The sequence below is a fragment of the Dermochelys coriacea genome, chromosome 6, assembly GCF_009764565.3.
Source record: "Dermochelys coriacea isolate rDerCor1 chromosome 6, rDerCor1.pri.v4, whole genome shotgun sequence".
Taxonomy (NCBI): domain Eukaryota; kingdom Metazoa; phylum Chordata; order Testudines; family Dermochelyidae; genus Dermochelys; species Dermochelys coriacea.
This window is the reverse complement of record NC_050073.1, coordinates 85,653,425-85,674,488: the sequence shown is the minus strand read 5'-3', so window position 1 is coordinate 85,674,488 and position 21,064 is coordinate 85,653,425. Positions and strand designations below refer to the sequence as shown.

At 47.1% G+C, this 21,064-nt stretch overlaps 1 protein-coding gene across 6 annotated transcripts in view; it reads left to right on the top strand.

Annotated features, from left to right (window-relative positions):
* The window catches only part of AREL1 (apoptosis resistant E3 ubiquitin protein ligase 1), a 29,868-nt gene extending 10,197 nt beyond the window's left edge, over positions 1–19,671 (top strand). For 3 of the 6 annotated variants that reach the window (XM_038404957.2, XM_038404960.2, XM_038404959.2), the window contains 16 exons: positions 43–280; positions 1,320–1,489; positions 1,577–1,757; positions 2,608–2,855; positions 4,994–5,071; positions 6,008–6,149; positions 6,600–6,721; positions 8,608–8,683; positions 9,493–9,602; positions 10,295–10,474; positions 10,626–10,751; positions 10,977–11,106; positions 11,187–11,245; positions 13,273–13,362; positions 14,358–14,533; positions 14,846–18,091. In XM_038404957.2, the coding sequence (XP_038260885.1) occupies positions 43–280; positions 1,320–1,489; positions 1,577–1,757; positions 2,608–2,855; positions 4,994–5,071; positions 6,008–6,149; positions 6,600–6,721; positions 8,608–8,683; positions 9,493–9,602; positions 10,295–10,474; positions 10,626–10,751; positions 10,977–11,106; positions 11,187–11,245; positions 13,273–13,362; positions 14,358–14,533; positions 14,846–14,948 (2,229 nt within the window). In that variant the 3' untranslated portion in view covers positions 14,949–18,091. Of the gene's footprint in view, positions 1–42; positions 281–1,319; positions 1,490–1,576; positions 1,758–2,607; positions 2,856–4,993; positions 5,072–6,007; positions 6,150–6,599; positions 6,722–8,607; positions 8,684–9,492; positions 9,603–10,294; positions 10,475–10,625; positions 10,752–10,976; positions 11,107–11,186; positions 11,246–13,272; positions 13,363–14,357; positions 14,534–14,845; positions 18,092–19,565 lie in introns of those variants that run through there. The other 3 variants (XM_038404962.1, XM_043516178.1, XM_043516177.1) reach the window with 2 other exon arrangements.
* Positions 19,672–21,064: the final 1,393 nt, after the last annotated feature.

The window sequence follows — 21,064 nt, the reverse complement described above, 5'->3', positions numbered from 1 at the left end:
CCCATATTTCTGCTGACCTGGGCTTCTCCATTCCCCATGCAGTTATTCTATAAGAATGGGCAGCCCTTCCCTGCTCATCGGCCTGTGGGGCTGCGAGTTCAAATCTGCCATGTGGAGCTAGCAATGGATATTCCTGTGACCCAGGAAGTCCTTCAGGAGCCCAATTCCAATGTGGCGAAAGTGGCCTTCACTGTGCGCAGGGCTGGGCGATATGAGATTACCATAAAGCTCGGCGGCTTGAATGTGGCCTACAGCCCCTACTACAAAGTGTTTCAGCCAGGTAAGGTCTAGGTGAATTGGTAGTGAGCCTGAGTGGATATAGAGGTGTCAGACACCCCAAGGTATACGTGTTGGGAGCTGAGATAGATATGTGGGGAGGATTTACCCCTTCTGCATTCTGTTCTTCACACATGCTACCCCAAGTAGTAGAGACTCTTGGTTTAAGCAAGCTTATGGGCAGCAAACATAGGAAAACAGAAGCTGCTGTATACTGGAGTAGGCTGCTAGTGCCTCTCAGCCTACATAGCTATTGTCACAATACCATGCCTTGTGGGTAACTTCATCCTGACCCAGCTGAGTGGTTAGAGAATGCCTTTATGCACAACGATTGAGAATTATAATTTATATCTTAGGTAATGTCACTGCAAGTGCTATTTAGATTTGACTCTAATCCTCTTGGATCTTAACTTTGCTTCATTGATTTCCTCTAGCAATGAATTTCACAAATTAATTATCCATTACTTGGAAAAGTTTCCTTTTTCCTTTTAATTATTTTTTTCTGTTTGATTTCAATCAGCATATTATACCCTCTATGCATGTACAATAAAAAAATACATCCATTAAATAATTTTACAAATAGACACGATACCAGTTAAGTTGACCCCTTTATTGCCTCCAAAAAAAAGAGGATGCCCAAAACTTACTCAATACCCTTCTGGCTAAAGCTTGCATTACTAGCTGAGGCTTACAGATCAACTGATCTGTACTTTATTGGACCGGCTATGGGAATGAGTTCCAGAGTTGAGGGCTAAAGTGCTAGCATGATTGGAGTGGAGGACACTCTTTAAATGTCCTTAATGAAGCTGAGAGTTAACCCTGTTCAGCATGTTGGGCCTCTATCCCCTGGCAAGCTCTTTCTTTCCCATTCTATGCATTTCAATGCTTAGTGGCTTGGTTCTCTAGCTGCAGAGGTGGGGAATGTATTAAGAATTCATCCATTCTTTACAGGGCATTGAGCTCCTATCTTGTTAGCTCTCTGCTGCTGTATCTAGGGCAGTCTCTAAATTGTCTAAATTCTAAATTGTCTCTCTTTGTTTCAGGGATGGTGGTTCCTTCCAAGACCAAAATCGTCTGCCACTTCTCCACTCTGGTGCTAACCTGTAGGCAGCAACACACCTTGCAGATTGTCCCCAGAGATGAGTATGATAATCCCACCAGCAATTCTGTGTCCCTGATAGATGAGCAGAATTACAGCCTTTCCATCCATGAGGTGAGTTGGACTCCATCCCTCTCTCCCAGTCTCCTCCTGAGCTAGAGAGTGTTGTCCTCTCCACTGATGTTCTCTCTCTTTGTCTAGCTGGGTCCCCAAGAGGAAGAGAGCTCTGGCATTTTGTTTGAGAAGTCCGTGGTGTCCAATCGGCAGACATGCCAAGTGTTTCTGCGACTTACCCTGCACCGTAGAGGCTGTTTCCATGCTTGCATTTTCTACCAAAACCAACCTATTAGCAATGGCGATTTTGACATTATTGTCCTAAGTGGTGAGTTAAGAGATGTCAGGTGATTCCAGATCAATTGCATTTCCTATTGGATGCCATGTGGTCTAGTCAAGTAGAGCTGTTCTTTTATTTAAATGTGGCTTCCCTCCATGCCAGCCACACTCAGTTGCCCTGGTAATGTCCATTAATTTAAAATATTATTTAAATAAGGTGAATTTGGTGCTGGCAAAGAAAGCTAGATGGAGAAAACACTGGAGACAGACATTCCCTATTCCTACAGCAGGTATAACCCAGGAGCTAACTCCTCCCCTGCCTCAGAGGGGAATTATTTAGAGATTGAGCAGTTGACTGTGGCCTACTCATTCCTTTGCATCTCACAGGTTAACAGTAGGGGAGCCAATTTTGGGCATGCTTTGTGATCTACAGATGAAGAGTAGTATGTAAAAGATAGGTGGTATTCTCATTCCTAATCGTTTTGTGATGTGGTTCTCTGTCCCACAAGGAGTGAAGCTAGCAATTTATTTTACACAAGCTACTGAATGACTGTCATATGGTTATGGCTTTTGGTCACTACGGGCAGGAGTCAGGTTAGAACTGGTGCCCTAGAAGTAAAAGGTTCTGTATTCCTTCTCTCTTCTCCCCCCTCACCCCCGCCCCCCAGCCTGTCTCCCAGGCCTATGGATAGGCTCGACATACTGATGTCCTGGAGGTGAAAGGCTCCATATCCCATTCTTGAGCCTCTTTCATTATTGACTCACTTTACCAGGTTCCCACTTAGCTGGTTAGACTTTTTGCTTAGTGCCGTTCTGTGGACTCTGAGCTTAATGTGAGATGCTGAACTTCGTTTCTTGGCTGTATCAAGCTTTACATGTGTTCCATCTGTGTCCTTTAGAAAATGAAATGAACATTGTAGAACGCAATGTGTCCACGTCAGGGGTGAGTATCTACTTTGAAGCCTATCTTTACAACTCTACTAGCTATGCCAACACGCAGTGGCACCTCCCACCCTCTCATCTGGGCTCCTCCCAGCGCCGTCCTTCTACCGCAACTGAGGATGAGGATGAAGACTCTCCATCTGACAGCCAGACTCCTGAGAAAGTGAAGAAACCTAAAAAAGTGTATTGCTACGTGTCACCCAAGGTAAAGCCCACATGGTTGCTGCTCTTTAGCTTTTGATTCAAATGTTCTGGCATTTCAGAGCTTGCCTTGCCCATCACTTTGGGCTCTGCTTCTAGACATGTCAGACTTGGCTGGTAAAGTTTGTCAAAACTAAGTGTTTGTTTAAACTTGTTATATCAGATTCCTTTCCTCTGTTTTTTTTTTTTTTTCCTCCCCTAAAGGATCCAAAGATACAGCTGCAACATCTGGGGAAAAGTGATTTCCCCCACCTAGCTAATCAATGGGAGCGAGAAACCTGGAAAGCAGGAACAGCTGAGGGAGACCAAGGGAGGGAATGGGCAGAAAATTTAGAGTTTGCAATTCAGTATCAGTTAAAAAGACTGCTTCAGTTTTAGCATTGCATATGTAGAAGCATCATATCGCAGAGCAGGGGGATATAACAATATCTCTGTCTGATCCAAAACCCATTGAAGTCAATGGGAGTCTTTTAATTGACTTTAGTGGGCTTTGAATTAGCTCCTGTATGGGTCTGGTGAGATCGGGCATCAAGTGTCCTCAGTGTTGAGTACTTATAGATCATGATCAGGAGGAGGAAAATCAGACTAAAAACAATAAAACTGGTCAGGGGGCTAGGAAGGCTGATTTAGGAAGAAATATTAGAAAAACACAATCTGTTTAAAAGCTAAAGTGAAGGGATTAAAATATAAAAACCTAGAATTGAGAGTGGTTATTTAGTTTGCTACCTGGAGGTATAACTAGGAGAAAAGGCAGGAAATTAAGAAAAGAACAGTGTAGATTTTGCCATTGTAACCAGATCAATATTTACAGCAACCATTGACCCTCCACTCCCACCAAAACTCCTATCCTAAGCAGAGTGCCTAGGGAAGCCAGAAGAGCAGAAAATTCCATTAGGGACCTCAATTTGCCAATCCATTAATTTGGGAGGGGTTCAAGTAATACAGTAATAGGTACCCATGTAAAACCCTAATCTAGGAAAAATTTTCCTGACAGAGAGAGAGATGAGTCTGTGAAACAGTCACCAAACGGTAAAGGGGAAGGCACATTGCTTGGGCTATATAAACCTAGATTGGATGCAGTATTAGAAAATGTGGAACTGGGAATGAATTCTGAGGGGGAGTGACCCAGTAGTCCCCTCATTCTGATTCAGGGAGACAATTTTGGACTTTCATCAAACTTCACTGTTAAATTTCCTGATACTGGAGATCATTCTGAATGCCTTCTGTTGTAGCTACTGCTTGGGCTGGAAGAGAAACCCCTTATGCATCTGTCTAATCTGTGTATTTCTTATGCACCCATAATTGTAGTGTTTGGGCACCATATACATAAATGTAGACCATCATTCCTGTCCAACAGATCCAGGCTGTCCAGCCCAGCAGTTCCTTACACAGGGCTGTTCTCACTTGCTCAACTCCAGGAAAATTGCTGCTGACTATTCCCCAGCCATCTTTGCTGAAGGAGGCCTGTGCAGAAGGGAGTCTTGTATTGTGCCCTAAAGGAACTAAAATTGGGGCTTAGCCTGCTCTCCAGTGAGAGGAAGTTCCACAGCTAAGGGCCTTCTGCCAGAAACACTCTGCATGGTGAAGAGAGCAAACTGGCTTGGACACCCCAGCTTCAACAATTGCAAGATTTTTTTTTTTATTTGTTTGAACTTGATGTTCATGACATTGAAGGAGTAACAGCAATAATTTGGCCAGTGCAGGATAACTTTCCTCAGGACTTCCCAGCTCTGTCAATGCATTGCAGTCCTGTACTGTAGCATCCCTTGCTATTTGAATCCTGGCTTCCACCCTAAATTCCTGTACACCAACAATCTTTTTAAAAGCTAAGGTGTGGACCATTGGCCTGTTAATGCATGCTCTGGTTTACTGCTATATTTATGTCACATCAGCGTGTCCTAGGAGCTTCACAGACCAGTGTAACAATTAAGTCCTTTTGCCAAGTTGCTTACAATCATTCTTCTCTCCCATGTTACTGCGTAGCGGAGGTTTGAAGGGCATGCGTATTGTCACAGGAGAGGTTTTGGAAGGAGGCTTTTCCTGTGGGTTTGTTCATCCTGTGTCTTGAGTCTAGAGTACTTCAGAAAAGAGCTTTAGTAGAAATATGGCTGCTAATGATTTCTCTTTCCTACGATTCCCCAGCAATTCTCAGTGAAGGAATTCTACTTGAAGATCATTCCTTGGCGCCTCTTCACCTTCAGAGTATGTCCTGGCACTAAGGTGGGTTTGTCTCCATCCAGTTATTGTTGCAGTTTCCACCCTGTCATCCCTTGTTGCTGAATAATGGTCTGCCTGTTAGATCTGCTGTTGGCGAAGTGCGGTTATTTCCACTGAGCAGCTAGATACAAGAAATCCAGGAACTCAAAAAACACCTTTCCTACCAGAGTACTGGAAATGTGTGCGAGCAGGGGCCAGCCATGTCTCTTCTCCTCACCCTAACATCAGGATCCTAGGTATCATTCTCAGTCCTGTATCACACTTCTCCTAATTGCTTTACTGGAGGAGGAAGAAGGCATCTAGTTTTGGTCCCCCTGAATCCCATGCTGTTTGAAGTGGGCTTTATAAAGGCAACATCCTAGCTGGAATCCAGAGGCTAGAGCAGGGTTGGCCAACCTGTGGCTCCGGAGCCACGTGCGACTCTTCAGAAGTTAATATGCGGCTCCTTGTATAGACACCGACTCCAACTTTCCAGTGTGCTGCGGGTGCTCACTGCTCAACCCTTGACTCTGCCACAGGCCTTGCCCCCTTCCTGCCCTCTCCCCTGAGTCTGCTATGCCCTCGCTCCTCCCTCTTCCCCCTCCAAGCCTCCTGCACACTACAAAACAGCTGTTTGGGAGGGAGGGGGAGACGCTGATCAGCTGGACTGTCAGTGGGTGGGAGGCGCTGGGAGGGGGGTGGGGGAGCTGCTGGGGGGCTGCCGATGTATTACTGTGACTCTCTGGCAATGTACACTGGTAAATTGTCTTGTACTGTATCCTTCTCAGACTCAGGTTGGCCTCCTCTGCACTAGAGGCAGTGTGCCTGTTAATTCGTTCTGTATGAGTGTGGAGATGGGAAGGTGTGTGTGCAGAAAGTGGTCTTGGTATGTGTACCTCACATGCTGTGCTTTCTGCTGCACAGTAGTTTGACCCCTGTCCTGCGTCTCTTTACTGCTAGTTTTCTTACCATGGGCCTGATCCTGTGCACAAGCTGCTGACACTGGTGGTAGATGATGGGATCCAGCCCCCTGTGGAGCTCAGCTGCAAGGAGAGGAACATCTTGGCAGCCACTTTCATTCGTTCTCTGCATAAAAACATAGGTAAAAGAGGCTGGTGGGATAGACACTATGATTGGGGGATTCAGGTTGCTGCATCCTCAGGTTGCATGCATCACGGGGTGGCAGGCAGGGAGTTGGCACTTGGTCATTTATTCCCGTTTACTTAGAGTTCTATAATCCTTCTAGGAATTGTAGAGTAGTCTTCTGTCTCTCCTTCTGCTTCTGATAGTACTTCCAATGAAGGATTTCATTGGCCCTGGCTTCTCATGCTCAGCAGGCTTTTCTATCATTCCTCTGAAGGCATCTCCATGAGTGGCTGGATGTCTGACAGACTAAAACACAAACTGTCCCCTGGGAGTTGTGCTGTCCCTGCCTTCCATGGCAGATCACTCTGACTATAGAGCAGTCCTATGCAAATAGGGATGGGGACCCCCTCCTGACACGTGAGGTGTTGGCAGCTCAGATGCAATCATAATAAGATCACTGTTTCAGGAGGCTCAGAGACTTTTCAGGACAAAGTGAACTTCTTCCAGCGGGAGTTGCGTCAAGTGCATATGAAGAGACCTCACTCCAAGGTTACACTGAAGGTCAGCCGCCACGGCCTGCTGGAATCTGTGAGTGAGCTCCTGACAATTGGCACCTGGGGGGGACAATAGGCTGTTCCCACTTGTGCCCAGGACCCATTCCTGCACCTTTCGTTGCCACTCAGTTATTCTCTAGTGAAATCCAGGTTGACACCAACTGCGGGAACAATGACAATTTTGAACCTCTAGCTCCAGGAGATAAACTGATCAGCTTTGGGAAGGGAAGCAAAAAAAAATTTCCCGTTTGATAGTGTTAAATAATTAGATATATGTTGAAAGCCTTATACCTTCTTCTTAAACCTCTGGCATCAGTCACTGATAGTTGCTAGGACTCCGGGACAGTTGATCTCTCCTGGTATGGCAGTAGCAATGTCCAGGCTAGAGGGGCAGTTGGTTTGTGTGTGGTAGAAAGAGCCCCGAATACTGCCTTCAACCAGTGTGCTTTGTTTGGGTTTGGTAACTGTTCCTGCTTATGGGAAGCTGTGTACCTCCCCCTTAAACTGTAAGAGCCAGTGATGCTCTGAGCAGGGAGGAGGCCAGGGCCTGGCACTGTTGTTTCCTTGCAGAGTTCTTTAGAAAAATATAAGAAAATCCTGATAGTTGTCCTATATCAGATGCTTACTAGTCCTTGAAAAATGGGAACCCACCCTAGATACTCTGAGAATTACTGTCATGTCCGTTAGGATAGACCAAACCAAAGAATGTGGAACTATGGCAATACAAGCCCCAGAGCACTGGCTCACTCTGTTTGCGAAGTGTTCTGCAGAGCATTAGCAGTGAGACTTGACTCAAACTCACCTGTTATAGTCCTTAAATGACCTTCTAAATTAGATGCAATAGAACTATCAGTTGCCATGACTTGTGACGCCATGTGTGTTTTGGGACAGAATTGTGACAGAAATGGAAAAGACCAGTTGTGGGGGAGGGAGGACTGGTTGAGATTCTCTTTGATATACTTGGTAAATTTAAATTTGGGAATATTTTCTGCAGTTTGGACAGGCTGTAAATTATATGCACTGAGGCTTCAGGTACTGATTCATTATCCAAACCATTTTTAATTCCTAAAAGTATTTTCAGAGACTCCCTCTGTACCCTGTTATCTTGGAAATTGCTGCAGAGCCATTAGCTGTAGCATTGCATGCAGATAAGATTAAAAAAAAAATTAAATGTGGGGGTGAGGAATGTAAACACTTGAAAAATGAGGACAATACACATGGCAAATGCAACCAGAGAGATACGCACTAATCAGGGGCTAGCATGATGCTCCAATTTATTTAATGATCAACTAAGTCTGAGCTGACTGTTGCATTCAGGGCTCTTTAGGTTACAGGTTTTGCACTTAGATCTTTAATTGGGATCAGGAATGTGGGCCTACATGTTTCCAGTCACTTGAAAGATTTTGTTAAAGTAAATCATGCTATAACAGGTAAATGTAAACCAGCAACTTCTCCCTGGGCTTCTTTCTTCTACATGCTTTCTGAGGGGCTGTTTTCTAAACTGGACAGATGGTCCAGAGAGAACTAAGACTTCTTTACAAAAGTTGCTCCTAGCTACATACGATTTAATAAATTCTATTGAGTTGCTGCCTCTGGGTAGAAGAGGGGGCGGTTTTGGGGGAAGTGCTGTGAATGTGCAATGCTTAGGCTGTTGCTATTGAGCAAACTTTATCTTGGTCTTGAGACCAGGAACTGTCAGGTGTGGGGAACTTTTCTCTTAAATTCTGTAATGGAGAACACACCTATGGTTGAGGCTGAAAGGAAAGTAACCTACCTAAGATTAGTTTCTGGCTCCCCATCCTGTATTCAGATTACTAGACTGGGCCCCTCCCATTCTGCTTTATTTAAGTCCTCCATGCATGGATGCTGAGCCCTGGGCAGTGGCTGCTGCTGCTAACGCTTTTCCTTTCACTCTCTCAGTCTCTGAAAGCAACACGGAATTTTTCCATTTCCGACTGGAGCAAAAATTTTGAAGTGGTTTTCCAGGATGAAGAAGGTAAGGGAACTTGCTCCAGCAGAAACTTTTATGGGCTTGAGGAGGGTGTGCCAGGAGCATACTGAGAGTCACTTGCTGGTCTGGAATTCTGGCTGCCTTGCAACATATCCATCTGTATCTAGATCCTTCTATGGCCTCCATCCCTATAGTTTTGAACAAACATTAATGAATTTAGCTTCCCAACCCCCTGTGAGGTAGGGAAGTATTATTATCCCCATTTTACAGATGGAGATGTGAGGCACAGAGACTAAGTGACTTACCCAAGGCCACACATTTGAGTGTGTGGCTGAGTTGGTATCAGAACACATCATTCTTGAGTCCCCGTTCAGTGCCTTCATTACAAGATCACCCTTTCTTAGAGTTTGCAGCTGGACTTCCCATTGTGTCACTTGTAAATAGTGGCTGGTTTGATATTGGTCACCTGGGTGGAGAACGGGATGTGAATGTGGTGGATAGAAAGGTTTCACCAGTCACTTGTGTTTGTAAATGTGTGAAAATGAATCTCCTGCATTTCATGCTCACTTAATGGATGTGAAACCACAGGTCTAAGTGAATGGAAAATCATTCAGCAACAGGAGTCTGATATGAGCAGTTATAGGAAAATTAAGTGAACGGCCATCTCTGTACTTATTTTCCTGTGATCCCATTCCCAGAGGCAATGCTCTGCCCATCACAATGACTTAGAGATAATGATGCTCTGGCCAGAGAAATTATTCTGTTTTTCTGGCAGCTCTGGGTGGGAAGAAGAAATGGAAGAGAGCTGGATGTGGCCCAGAGCTGACCAGTTTTGGACTTATTTTATCTTGTAGCTCTGGACTGGGGAGGCCCCCGCAGAGAGTGGTTTGAGCTGATCTGTAAGGCTTTATTTAACACAACCAGTCAGCTCTTTACCCGCTTCAGTGACAACAACCAGGCACTGGTGAGTCCTTACCTTCCTACTTCGGTGGACAGAACTTGACATGTAGACATGCTGCCAGCTAAACAGCAATCACAGCAAAACAGCCTCCGTGCCTGCCTGCTTTCCCTGACTGCTGGCAGGCCTGCCCCCAAATCCTCCTAAATTCTCGCTTCGATGTCCCACCACGTTGCAGAGTTAAGAGCGCTGGCTCATAAGCCAGCAAGGTACACCACTAACAGGGAACTCTAGGCTTTCAGGAACTGGGGTTGGCACTATCTAAGAAGGCCTTATTGGGCACAGGATGCAGTCTGTCTGCCTATTAGAATCCCTTCCTCCTGTCATGGAGTGGAAGGCAAATTTTTGGGACAATGCATGTGGCTCATATTGTGTCCCTGCTGGCTGGATTCTGGTTTTTAATCTCTGCTGCTGCGTTCTCCAGGTGTCACTCTTGAGACCCACAACAGCTTTACCTTAAGCACTGGGCCAAAACTATGGTCCATGTTATGAAGGAGATCAGACTAGAAATGTGATCGTAATGGTCCCTTCTGGCCTTAAAAGCTGTGAATCTATGTTCAGATTTAGGGTGCAGTTCAAGGACTGTGAGGGCATCTTCCTGAATCCGGTGTGCAATCTGAATGCCAGTTGGGGTCATTGCTGTCACATGTGTTAACTGTGGCTGATACTGTAGTAATTCTGATCTCTCTCCTTTGCAGGTGCATCCCAACCCTGACCGGCCCCCACATCTAAGGTTGAAAGTGTATGAGTTTGCAGGCCGCCTGGTAGGGAAATGTCTCTATGAGTCATCTCTGGGAGGAGCTTACAAGCAGCTGGTGCGAGCTCGTTTCACCAGATCCTTTCTGGCTCAGATCATAGGACTGCGAATGCATTACAAGGTAAGGCCACACGGCCTTCTGTGCTAAGCCCAGGCTGAAGTGAAACTGAATGTGAGCTTGCTCCCAGCAGACCCAGAATTCCTGCTCAACCATGTATGTTAAATCCCTCTCTCTCTCTCCCCCCCGTACCTCATCTACCTTTCTTCCTCAGTATTTTGAAACAGATGACCCAGAATTCTATAAATCCAAGGTTTGTTTCATATTGAACAATGATGTGAGTGAGATGGAGCTTGTCTTCGCTGAAGAGAAATACAACAAATCGGGGCAGCTGGAGAAGGTGAGAGGTGGTGGGTGAGAGTGCGACAGTCTCCACTCCTTTCATCTGTAGTAGGAGAGGTTGGGAATTGTGTGGGATGTCCCTGCAGCAGTGGCCACAGAAGAAGAGTATCAATAACGTAGGAGTAGGAAGAGTTTCTTCAGGCGGGGGTTTATGCTACAAGGAAGATACTGCTCATCCTCACACACTCTTACACTGACATCCTCGTGTGGCCTCTTGTTTCAGGTGGTTGAGCTGGTAACTGGAGGGGCTCAGGTCCTAGTAACCAATGAAAATAAGATCTTCTACCTGAATCTGCTTGCCCAATACAGACTGGCCAATCAGGTTAGAGAAGAGGTGGATCACTTCCTGAAAGGTGAGGTACTCTGTGCTCCCTGCTTGGCTCTAACTCCCTGTCCTGGAGGCACTGCCACTTACTCTCTTCTTGTCTTTCAGGTCTCAATGAGCTGGTTCCTGAAAACCTCCTAGCTATTTTTGATGAGAATGAGCTTGAGGTAGGTGCTGCTGATCCTGAGCCTGCCTGCCCACTCACCCTCCTTTTCAGATGAAAGTAGGGCTGGTTGGGGATGGGAAGACTCAACACTTGCAAAGTGTGTCTTCCCAAAACCTTCCCCACCTCCTTCCCTCCCCTCCATTGTGAGGGTATGTATCTGAGGGAGAAGGCACTGAGTGTTGTTTGGGGGAATCCTTCTTCTCTCATGTATGTGCTGGCTTCAGGGATGATGATGTATCATTATAGTTTATAGTCCTAATCAGTGGGTATTTGAGTCATGGGTTCAGATGCTCTTAATGTCCCCTGGGATAATAGGAAGGCTAGCCAGACTGTGAATGCCGCTTAGGGCAGGTGGGATAATATTTAGAGGACAGGGCCAGTTCCTGTAGGTCACTCTTTTACCATAATATTGAGTCCAGGGCAAGACAGAGAAGCACTGATCAATTTCTCTGCTCCCCATTTAACATCTAAGCTTAGATTCCTTGGTGCACACATCCTAGTTCCTGCTCTGAGACTCACCGCGTTGCATAATCTGTCAAGTACTTTGCTTTGTACAGTGGTCATTTGGGCAGCCAAACGTGAGGTCTTGTTTTCTGGGTAGCTGTTACCCCAATCAATTTAGGGTACTTCAAGAGGGTGCACTTAGTAGGTGACAAGATTCTAGAATAGCAATGGGGAGCATAGGACTCTTAGCCAGTGGTGAGCTGGAGCTGGTTCGCACCGGTTCACTGGAACCGGTTGTTAAATTTGAAGCAGGACAACCGGTTCTAAAAGGGCTTCTAAATTTAACAACTGGCCAAAAGTGGCACCTTAGGTGCTGACTCTCTGGGTGCTCCGGGGCTGTAGCACCCACGGGGAAAATTTGGTGGGTGCAGAGCACCCACCAGGAGCTCCTGCCCCGTGCCTGGCCCCAGCTCTCCTCCGCTCCTGAGTTACACTCTGCCCTGCTCTGCTTCTCCACTCCCCCCCACCCCCCGTTTTTTTTTTTTTAGCACGGGAAGCCTGGGAGAGCTGAGAAGCAAGTGGCGGCTTCATGCTCAGGCCCGCGGAGGCGGAGTGCAGGTGAGCTGGGGAGGGGGCGCGCGAGGAGGGCCGCCCGCGCCGCAGCAGGTAACCGGGGGGAGGGGGTTGCACAGGGGAACCGCTCTGTGCCCCAGCTCGCCGCCTCCTCCCTGGGCCTGAGAGCGAAGCCGCCGCTTGTTTCTCAGCCCTCCCAGGCTTCCCATGCGAACAGCTGATTTGCGAGAAGCTGAGAGGGGGTGTGGGGGGCGGTGCATTCAGGGGAGGAGGCAGAGGCGGACTGGAGGTGAATGGGGCCAGGCGTGGGGCGAGGCGGGGCAATTTTCACCGTGGGTGCTCCAGCCCTGGAGCATCCACGGAGTTGGTGCCTAAGGCACCACTTTTGATGTGATCAGTGGTGAGAGCGGCTGCTCCCCCACAGCTACTCTACCCCGCCCCAGGAGCCAGAGGGACTTGCCGGATGCTTCCTGGGAGCTGCCCCAGGTAAGCACTGCCGGGACTCCCCACCTCGCCCCCCCCGGCAGGTCCCTCTGGCTCTTAGGGGCGGGGTGGGCACCCACTACAGTGGCCCATGAGGCCCTGCTGCCCGGTTCTGGAGGTAGTCAGGGGACAGGGGAAGGGGTGGATGGAGCGGGGGGGGCGGGGGCGGGCTGTGACCCCCTTGTAGGGTGAGGAGCGAACCAATTGTTAATATTTTGGCAGCTCATCACTGCTCTTAGCCCCCTCCTCTCAGTGTTTCCCCTATTTCCTGGTTTGGCAGCTGTTTTTTCCCATCCCTTAGCCTATCTTGTATCCAACAGGAGAAGCTGGTACTGCATGAGATACCATCCTATCTCTTGATTGAGATCATGAGGTCTTACTAGATTTGCATATGTCCTGGGCCCAGCACTCTGAGCATCCTGCATGCCTCTTAAGGGCACAAAGCTGACTATTGTAACTGGAATAATGGTTGGCTTCATGGGTACTTTGAGCTCCTGCTTTTGTAACTGCAGGTGTTTTTCCTTTCAGCTGCTGATGTGTGGTACTGGAGACATCAGTGTCTGTGATTTCAAGGCTCATGCTGTGCTGGTGGGAGGATCCTGGCACTTCCGAGAAAAGGTAGGTGGGAAGTTTTCTTCTTCCTTCACTGAAATGGGTTGACTGACTTCTGTCACTTGGGCTTCATATGGAGACTGCCTGCTGAAAGCAGGAGAAGCTTCCAGAAAGAAAAACTGGAAAGAACTTGGAGAAGAGCAAGGTCCTTGGAAAAGCAAGACCTGGGCCTGGAGGTGTAGGCACAGGAGAGCAAACTTTGTGTTTGGAAAGGGAGCTTACAAAGATGACGGAAACCACTGAGTGCAGAACAGGGATGACTGCACTGCAGCTGGGGAAAATTCAGCATTTGTATTGAGAAAAGAAAAGGCAACTGTAAGGGCATTTCAGCATTGGCCCAATGCTGGTGTTGGGAATCGCATCAGTGAAGATGTTCAGGATGATATGCCTATATATCAGGAATGGTTTGAGGATTTTTCAGTCCATGTCATTGTGAGGTAGAAGGTTGGCAGCTAGTAGAGATTCCTGAGCAAGTGACCCAGGACTTATTCCAGGAGCACATCCCACCCTGATGAGGGGGGCACATGAGACTGTCTAGAGAAGTGATGGGAACTGCCAAAGTGTCCAAGAGGGAAACAAATTACATTAGTGACAGACACTAGAACTGTTACCCCTTCCAACCTGCCAAGGCACCAGAGGATGTGGGAGAGCAAAAGATTAGTCTAGTGCAGGAAGCAGATACGGATTTGTATCCTAAACCTTAATTAGCTTTCCCATTCAGCATTTCCAATAGAGAGGAGAACCTATGGTGGGGGAGATGGATGAGACATTCCTAGTATAATTGAGGTGGGTGGTAGCAACAAGGGGTAAAGGTGGCTGGTAAGAAGTGACTATGCAATTGTTCCGTTTCTGGTTTGCCCTCCATAATAGGGGTGGCTGTGGCAGTTGGTAGAGCTACTTTCTTGCAAGACATTTTGCCTGCTCTTCTTCTGATAACCTCCCATTGTACTTTTGTGACTCTGCTTCCCTGACCTGGCTCTGCCATTACTGGTCCCTGTCAGGTCATGAGGTGGTTTTGGACCGTGGTCTCCAGTTTCACGCAGGAGGAACTGGCCCGACTGTTGCAGTTCACAACTGGTTCCTCTCAGTTGCCTCCGGGAGGGTTTGCTGCACTCTGTCCATCTTTCCAAATCATCGCTGCTCCAACTCGTAGTACTTTGCCGACAGCCCACACCTGGTGAGTGCACTGTCTGTTGAACTCCCTGCAGCATGCGTGTGGGATTACACTATGTGCTTCTGAGTGGCAAGTACTTCATCTAATGGCATGCCTTGTGGTGAGCTGCCAACATTGCATGCCAGGTGTGTTGGCCCCTCTGAACTGTGAACTGCTGGTAGCAAGCATGTGGTGAGCAACCTGTATATAATGGGTGACAGACATGTGGTGGACACCATGTCATCTCACACAAGGGCAGTGAGCAGCTGGAGGTGCCTGTGGTGGACATTCCCCCACTGCGCAAGTGGTGTGTATTAATTATTTTTCTTTTTTCAGTTTTAACCAGCTGTGCCTCCCTACTTATGACTCCTATGAAGAGGTGCACAAGATGCTGCAGCTGGCCATCAGCGAGGGATGTGAGGGCTTTGGCATGCTGTGATTCCCTTCCCCATCCCAGCTTCCTGGCTCTTCAGGGCAAGGCGTAGCTTGAGTCCACTGCTCATTCTTCTCTTCACAGAGCAATGGAGACAGAGCACAGACTCTGTGCAAAGAGGGCTGTTGTGTGGTCTTTCCGTGTCCAGAGTACATCACCAAGAGCTCGCCTCATGCTCTCCCCTCACTCCCATCTCAGTTCAGAGTGGTATGGCAAAAGAACCGTGATACATTTGTCAGGGTGGTATGGCACTGGGAGTTCCCAGGACTCTGTGCATTTGTCCCTCTGGGAGGGGGGAGAGTCTGTGAGCAGGAGTTGCAGTGTGGCACAGGAGGACATCTATGTAGCAGCCAGTACTGTAGCTGTTTTGGGCGAGGACCAGCTTGAAGCTCTGTTGGAGATCTGGCATGTGGGAAGCCTTAACACCTTTCCATGCTTTGGCTCAAGTCCTTCTGCTGATGCTCCCCTGTAGCTTATGTAACTCCCCATGTATTGCTTGTCTCTGAGGGGCACAGGCTCATTTTCCTATTCAGTACCTGACCCATTAGGACTTCCAGTTCTCTTTCTCTCACTTGCACTGGAAGCTCCCATTTCTTGCCCTTGCTGGAGAGGAGGGAGAGCAGCATCTGCTAGAGAGAGCAACAAAGGAATACTCTCTCTTTAGAGCACAAGCACTGGCTCAGGCAGTGACACTGTACTACCTCCGCCAAGGGCTGGCAGCAGGAATGTCCTTCTGTACTGACAGTGGTTGGTACAGGCCTCTGCTACTAAGCTGGAAGAGGAGATTCTCCTTCAGTGAATATTTCTGATGGTGGTCCTAAAGTTACACAGGAAGCTGTCCCACACCCCTTGCCTTCCTTTCCCTTCCTCAGGAGAGGGGATGGGTATGAGAGTGTGAGCCCTCAATGCTGAGCACAAATGCCTCTCCAACGTTCACCTTTATGGCATGTATGTAGTATGTGATAGGCCAGCTGGCCAGCAGGCAGCTACTACTGTGTGCAATGGGCTTCAGAATTACAGTTGGGGTAATGGTATTGGACAGAATCCAGTACCTCAGCCCCTGACATTCCACAGGGTCTTGGCTTCTACCTCTATCACATGGCAGCAGGAGGCACTGCCTGAAGTATGCTGGAGGAAGAGGAGAGTGTTTCCCAAAGGGGTGTTGGTGCCTGGAGAGCAGCTGGCCTTCTCTCCTCCCAATCCTCTGCTGTTCTCTCCCTGAGCAGTGTTCCTTGCCGTTCCTTCTAGTGTTGCTGGCTTTCCAGCACACAGGGTACTAAACTGGAGCGTCTCCCAGACAGACACTGAGTAGCCCACCAGGTGGCATGTTGCACTAACATTGTCCAGATTACAGTTTGGGAGATAGTTATAAATTTGCTGCTCATACTATCAGGTTCTGTTACCTCTGACTGTCCGCTAGCTCCTCCCATCCCAGCGAAGTAAAGGGGTGAGGAGTCAAGGATCCTGGTTGGCATTCTTTCCAGTTTCAACAGTGTGGCCAAAATCTGAACAGATAATTAAACTCTCAACTTGCCCCTAATGTGCACTTCTTCAGGTCAAGAGTGGAAGCACATTGGTGAGTGGTTGGTGTGTGAGAAGAACCTGCACTGCCTGTGCTGAGTGCAGTCACTGGATTGAGGAGGATTCAGGATCCTGGATTGGGATTTCAACTTAGCATCTCTCCCAAGAGCTAATTTTAGAAAAATAGATAAAACAAAAAATTGTGCCATCACCCTCAGTCCCTTCATTCTGCTGGAGCTGTAGCTGCCCTGAACTGGGCAGGACTTGAGGTATGGCTTTTAAATTGGCTCTTCACTTTTCCAATACAATTTACTAAATACATTAGGAAACTTGGGAAACATTATAGAAAAATGTCTTTTTTTTATTAAAGCAGTGTCTTAACCATTCTTAGGGAGCATGTGCATCACATCTTTACAGAAGTATAAGCCATTGTGGTGTCCAAACCAGCTGGAACTCCAAGCATTGTCATGGATGGTTGGGATTTCTCAGTCTTGTGGGTTAATTCCGTCTCAGGCACTGAAGTGCTGGGAGATAGCCTGCTACATAGCTGGTGCATTTCCTCCCTGACTGATCACTTTAGCAGGGCTAATTTGTCCCTTTTTTAAAATAGGCTCCCTTTTTGTAAGGTTCTGACCTCTTCTGGGGTTCCAACTTATTTGCACTCTGGATGGCTTCTATGGTCAGTGCAGTTGGGGCTCTTGTATACCGTTCCACCCATTCACTGCTCTCCCTAGGGACCAAAAGAAGGTGGCGGTGTTCCTCCGCTCAACTCCTGTTGGTTGGGGAGGCGCAGCGTGGTGCTGTTCCCCCATTGCAATCTTATGTCTTGTTCTTTGACCTGGCAAGGGCCTTTCAAATCTTGTGGTTATAGGCTTATTCTGCCAATGACATCTTCCTCAGGAATCCTCTCCCTCTTTGTCTAGAGCTGGACTGTTTCCACATTGAGGACTGAGAGGCTGAACACCGAGTAGCTTCATCTGCTTGAAACAGCTCCCTAATCCTCACTGTGGGACAGCCAGCACCCCTTGCCTCTCTGCAGTTATACAGATGCCAAGGATTTTCTTTCAACACAAGTGCAGTCAGAACTGTGGTGGATGCTGTTAGTTCTTATTTGATAACCTTTCTTTATTGTTTCCATAAGCCGTTAGCTGGTCCCATTTCCCCTAGGGCTCAACCACTTCAGTGGTAGAGCCTCTTTGTCCCTAAATCTGTTCCTTCCTCTTCCCAACACATCCACCTTATATGCTGCCCTTACAATGACACCAGTGTGGGGGCAAGGTACGGAATGCACTGTGGTCACCTGTACTGTATGTTTTCTGCTGCAGAGGCTCCTTATTTTAGTTGGTCCCTTAAATATTCCCACCTAATTGAGGCGCTTCAGTAAAAGTTTTTGGTGCATGGTACTATCTCAGACAGATTCCTCACTCTCTGGAGCTGCGGTGGACCTCACAGGGCCTGTCCTCTGCCAGTATTTGAGAGTCATGTTGCATGTTTTAGAAACCAGAGACTAAGAGAGAGAGGCCAGCCCCCAGTTCTAGCTGGCAAGTTCCAAGTGGAGTTCAGCAGGTTCTGGAAGCCCATGGATTTTGTAAATAGTTTGTATAATAAATAAAATATTTTAAAAATGCTGTCTTGGTTTGGAGTTGTTCCTGAGAGGCACGGATATGACCTAAACTGGTTAGCCTTAGTGGTGAAGAGTCCTCTTCAGATCTTCTAGTTTCTCACCAAGTCTGTCCCCAGGATTGGGCAGGGCATCTCACCCATCCCACTGATTTCTGGTAGGACTGACTAAATCAAGAACCTGGAAATTGAACTGAATTCTGCAGCAAGACTAGCTGGCTTCTGTGGTGCTTCAGGGCAGCAGGCTGGAAATTCTGCAGCAACTTCTGGTAAATCCAGAAATGAGATTTTTAGTAAACTTACTATACAAATGAATAATATTCAGCTTCTGAGTTAATTTTTATATAAATGCATTTCATTATACTTTGTGCTGCTAGTATTTACACTGAATTTGCTTAGCTGCATTGTAGAAGTTGTCGGGGAGAAGCTGGAGGTTTTGATTGGAAGGGTGGACGGTTGGAGTTGATGGCACCTGGGAAGTTGTGGCCGTTTTGGAATGTGGGATATAAACTTAGCATCTGGAGGTTTCTTCTAAATGATCAACTAAATAGTTAACAGTAGACAAAATGTTTACTATTAGGCCTCAGGGTCAACATTCCTTTACCATGAATCTGAGTGTTTGTTTTCAGGCTGTCTGCAGGCTAAGATTAACAGCACTATATTTGTCATTATGTTCGTGTTTGGAAGATTTTTCTTGTCCACTATAAGAACTGGAAACATAACTTGAAAAATGAAAAGATTATGGAGGGAGTGGATTCCGTGGCAACTGCCTTGTGGGCTTCTGACATCAGTATTGCTGGATGTAATGCTGTCAAAGTGAATTTTGGAATCAGCCCAAAGGTTTTGGTTCAGTTCTTCCCCCTTCTCTGGTAGGTAAAGTTCTGATGGTTTGTATATGTCCTACTACATGCTGGCAGGTATCCTAATGTGTAATGAAATCGGCATTCCCTTCTCTGCATTTGGCCAATATTTGCCTTTTAAGCTGTGAATGAGTGCTGGCTGCTGGATAGCGTGTGAGCAGAAGGTGTGGATCCAGAGTCCCAGCTGTAGTATTGTACTACAGAGTTCCATCTGGCAGCCTTCAACAGGAGCAAGCTCTCATTTTGTCTGGTTCAGAGAAGTCTGAGCTCAGTTACTGCAGTGATGGGTGCCATGAAGAACCTAGAGAGACTGAGAGTCACAGTATCCCCTTAAAGTGGATAAATCTGGGGTTCATGGTGTTCGATCAGGGCTCTCAAAAGTGGGTAAATAGCCCGGATACCCCCTGTGGAATGATCAAAATGATTTCCAGCAGTGACTATTCCAGACAAGCACATCAGCAAGCCACATGCATCATAACTAGTGTGACCATGCGAAAGGATCAAGGTGGAGGCAAGAGCTTTTTGAAACACTACCTGTTTGGCTGGACATGAAGGAAAGGGAGCAACAGTCTGAATTATTTTAGCATGAAGTAGGTTTTAAAGTTTCTGCCCTTCTTTGCAGGGGTGGTGTGTTGTCATCTGGCCATCTCCATTGTCTTGTTCACCAATTCCTTCTGATGTCATGGAGACGGAATGGTGCCAGTGACCTATAGCTAGGTATGCAACTTCAGTTCATCCCAGCATCTGTGAGTTTGCCTGGACCTGGGACTGGGCCAGAAGAAGTTCTAGCTATGCATGCATCTCACAAGTTCTGCACGCACTAGCCTATGTTCTTTGTGCCTACAGGCAGCTGCACAAAGGGAAATACTGCAGACTCCCTGACTGTCCACACACACAGCCCCTTGGCCTGGTATGCTAAAGAGTGAATGTGCTGCTTGGGAACTGCATTGTCTGCAGCATTCTCTCCCCCTCCTAAGTTTTGTCTGCGGCACTAGAAGCACAAAGCATTCACAAGGCATCAGAAGTTTTTTCAGCCATACTAAGGGAGAGACTGATTCAGGGACGTGCTGCTTTGGGGGATTCTCACTATATAAAAGGTTGTTACAAGGAGGAGGGAGAAAAATTATTCTGCTTAATCTCTGAGGATAGGACAAGAAGCAATGGGCTTAAATTGCAGCAAGGGCAGCTTAGGTTGGACATTAGGAAAGATTTCCTAACTGTTAGGGTGGTTAAGCACTGGAATAAATTACCCAGGGAGGTTGTGGACTCTCCATTGGAGATTTTTAAGAGCAGGTTAGCTAAACATCTGTCAGCAGACATGCCAAACCCATGAAAAAAATGTGGAAATTGGGCTTGTTTTTGACTTAATTGGCTTGTGAGTTGCTTGTTGGCTAGTAGCTTGTTGCTTCTTTTTTTTTTATCAGCTCCTGGCAACAGGGAGAGAGAGGGGTGCACAGCGGGCCCACCACAGTCCCAGACTGCACACTGGGGGGATCTAGTCACATAGCGTGTTGGGGTTCTTAGGGATTGGCTTGTTTTGGCCTTGTTTTGAAATGAGATTATTGATTTTTGGTTTATTGTAAAATTTGGGGTGTTTATTTACTGCATGAAAGTTGGCAACTGTGCCTGTCAGGGATGGTCTAGATAATACTTAATCCCGCCATGAGTGCAGGGGACAGGACTAGATGACCTCTCGAGGTCCCTTCCAGTCCTACAATTCTGTGATTTCTGATTTTTATAATATATTAAGGCAGGGTTCAATCAATCTGGCAGGCAGCAATGCCACCTCCTAATGATGCTGTTTGTATCTTCTCTGGTGTGCTTCCATCTCTTCTCTGTGACATTGTGCCAGAAAGAAAGTAAAGGGGGAGAGCCTCTGACCTTACCTTTCCTGAGCATGTGTCAAGGTTCCTTCCCCACTCTGAACTCTAGGGTACAGATATGGGGACCTGCATGAAAGACCCCCTAAGATTATTCTTACCAGCTTAGGTTAAAAACTTCCCCAAGGTACAAACTTTGCCTTGTCCTTGAACCCTATGCTGCCACCACCAAGCGTGTTAAACAAAGAACAGGGAAAGAACCCACTTGGAAACATCTTCCCCCAAAATATCCCCCCAAGCC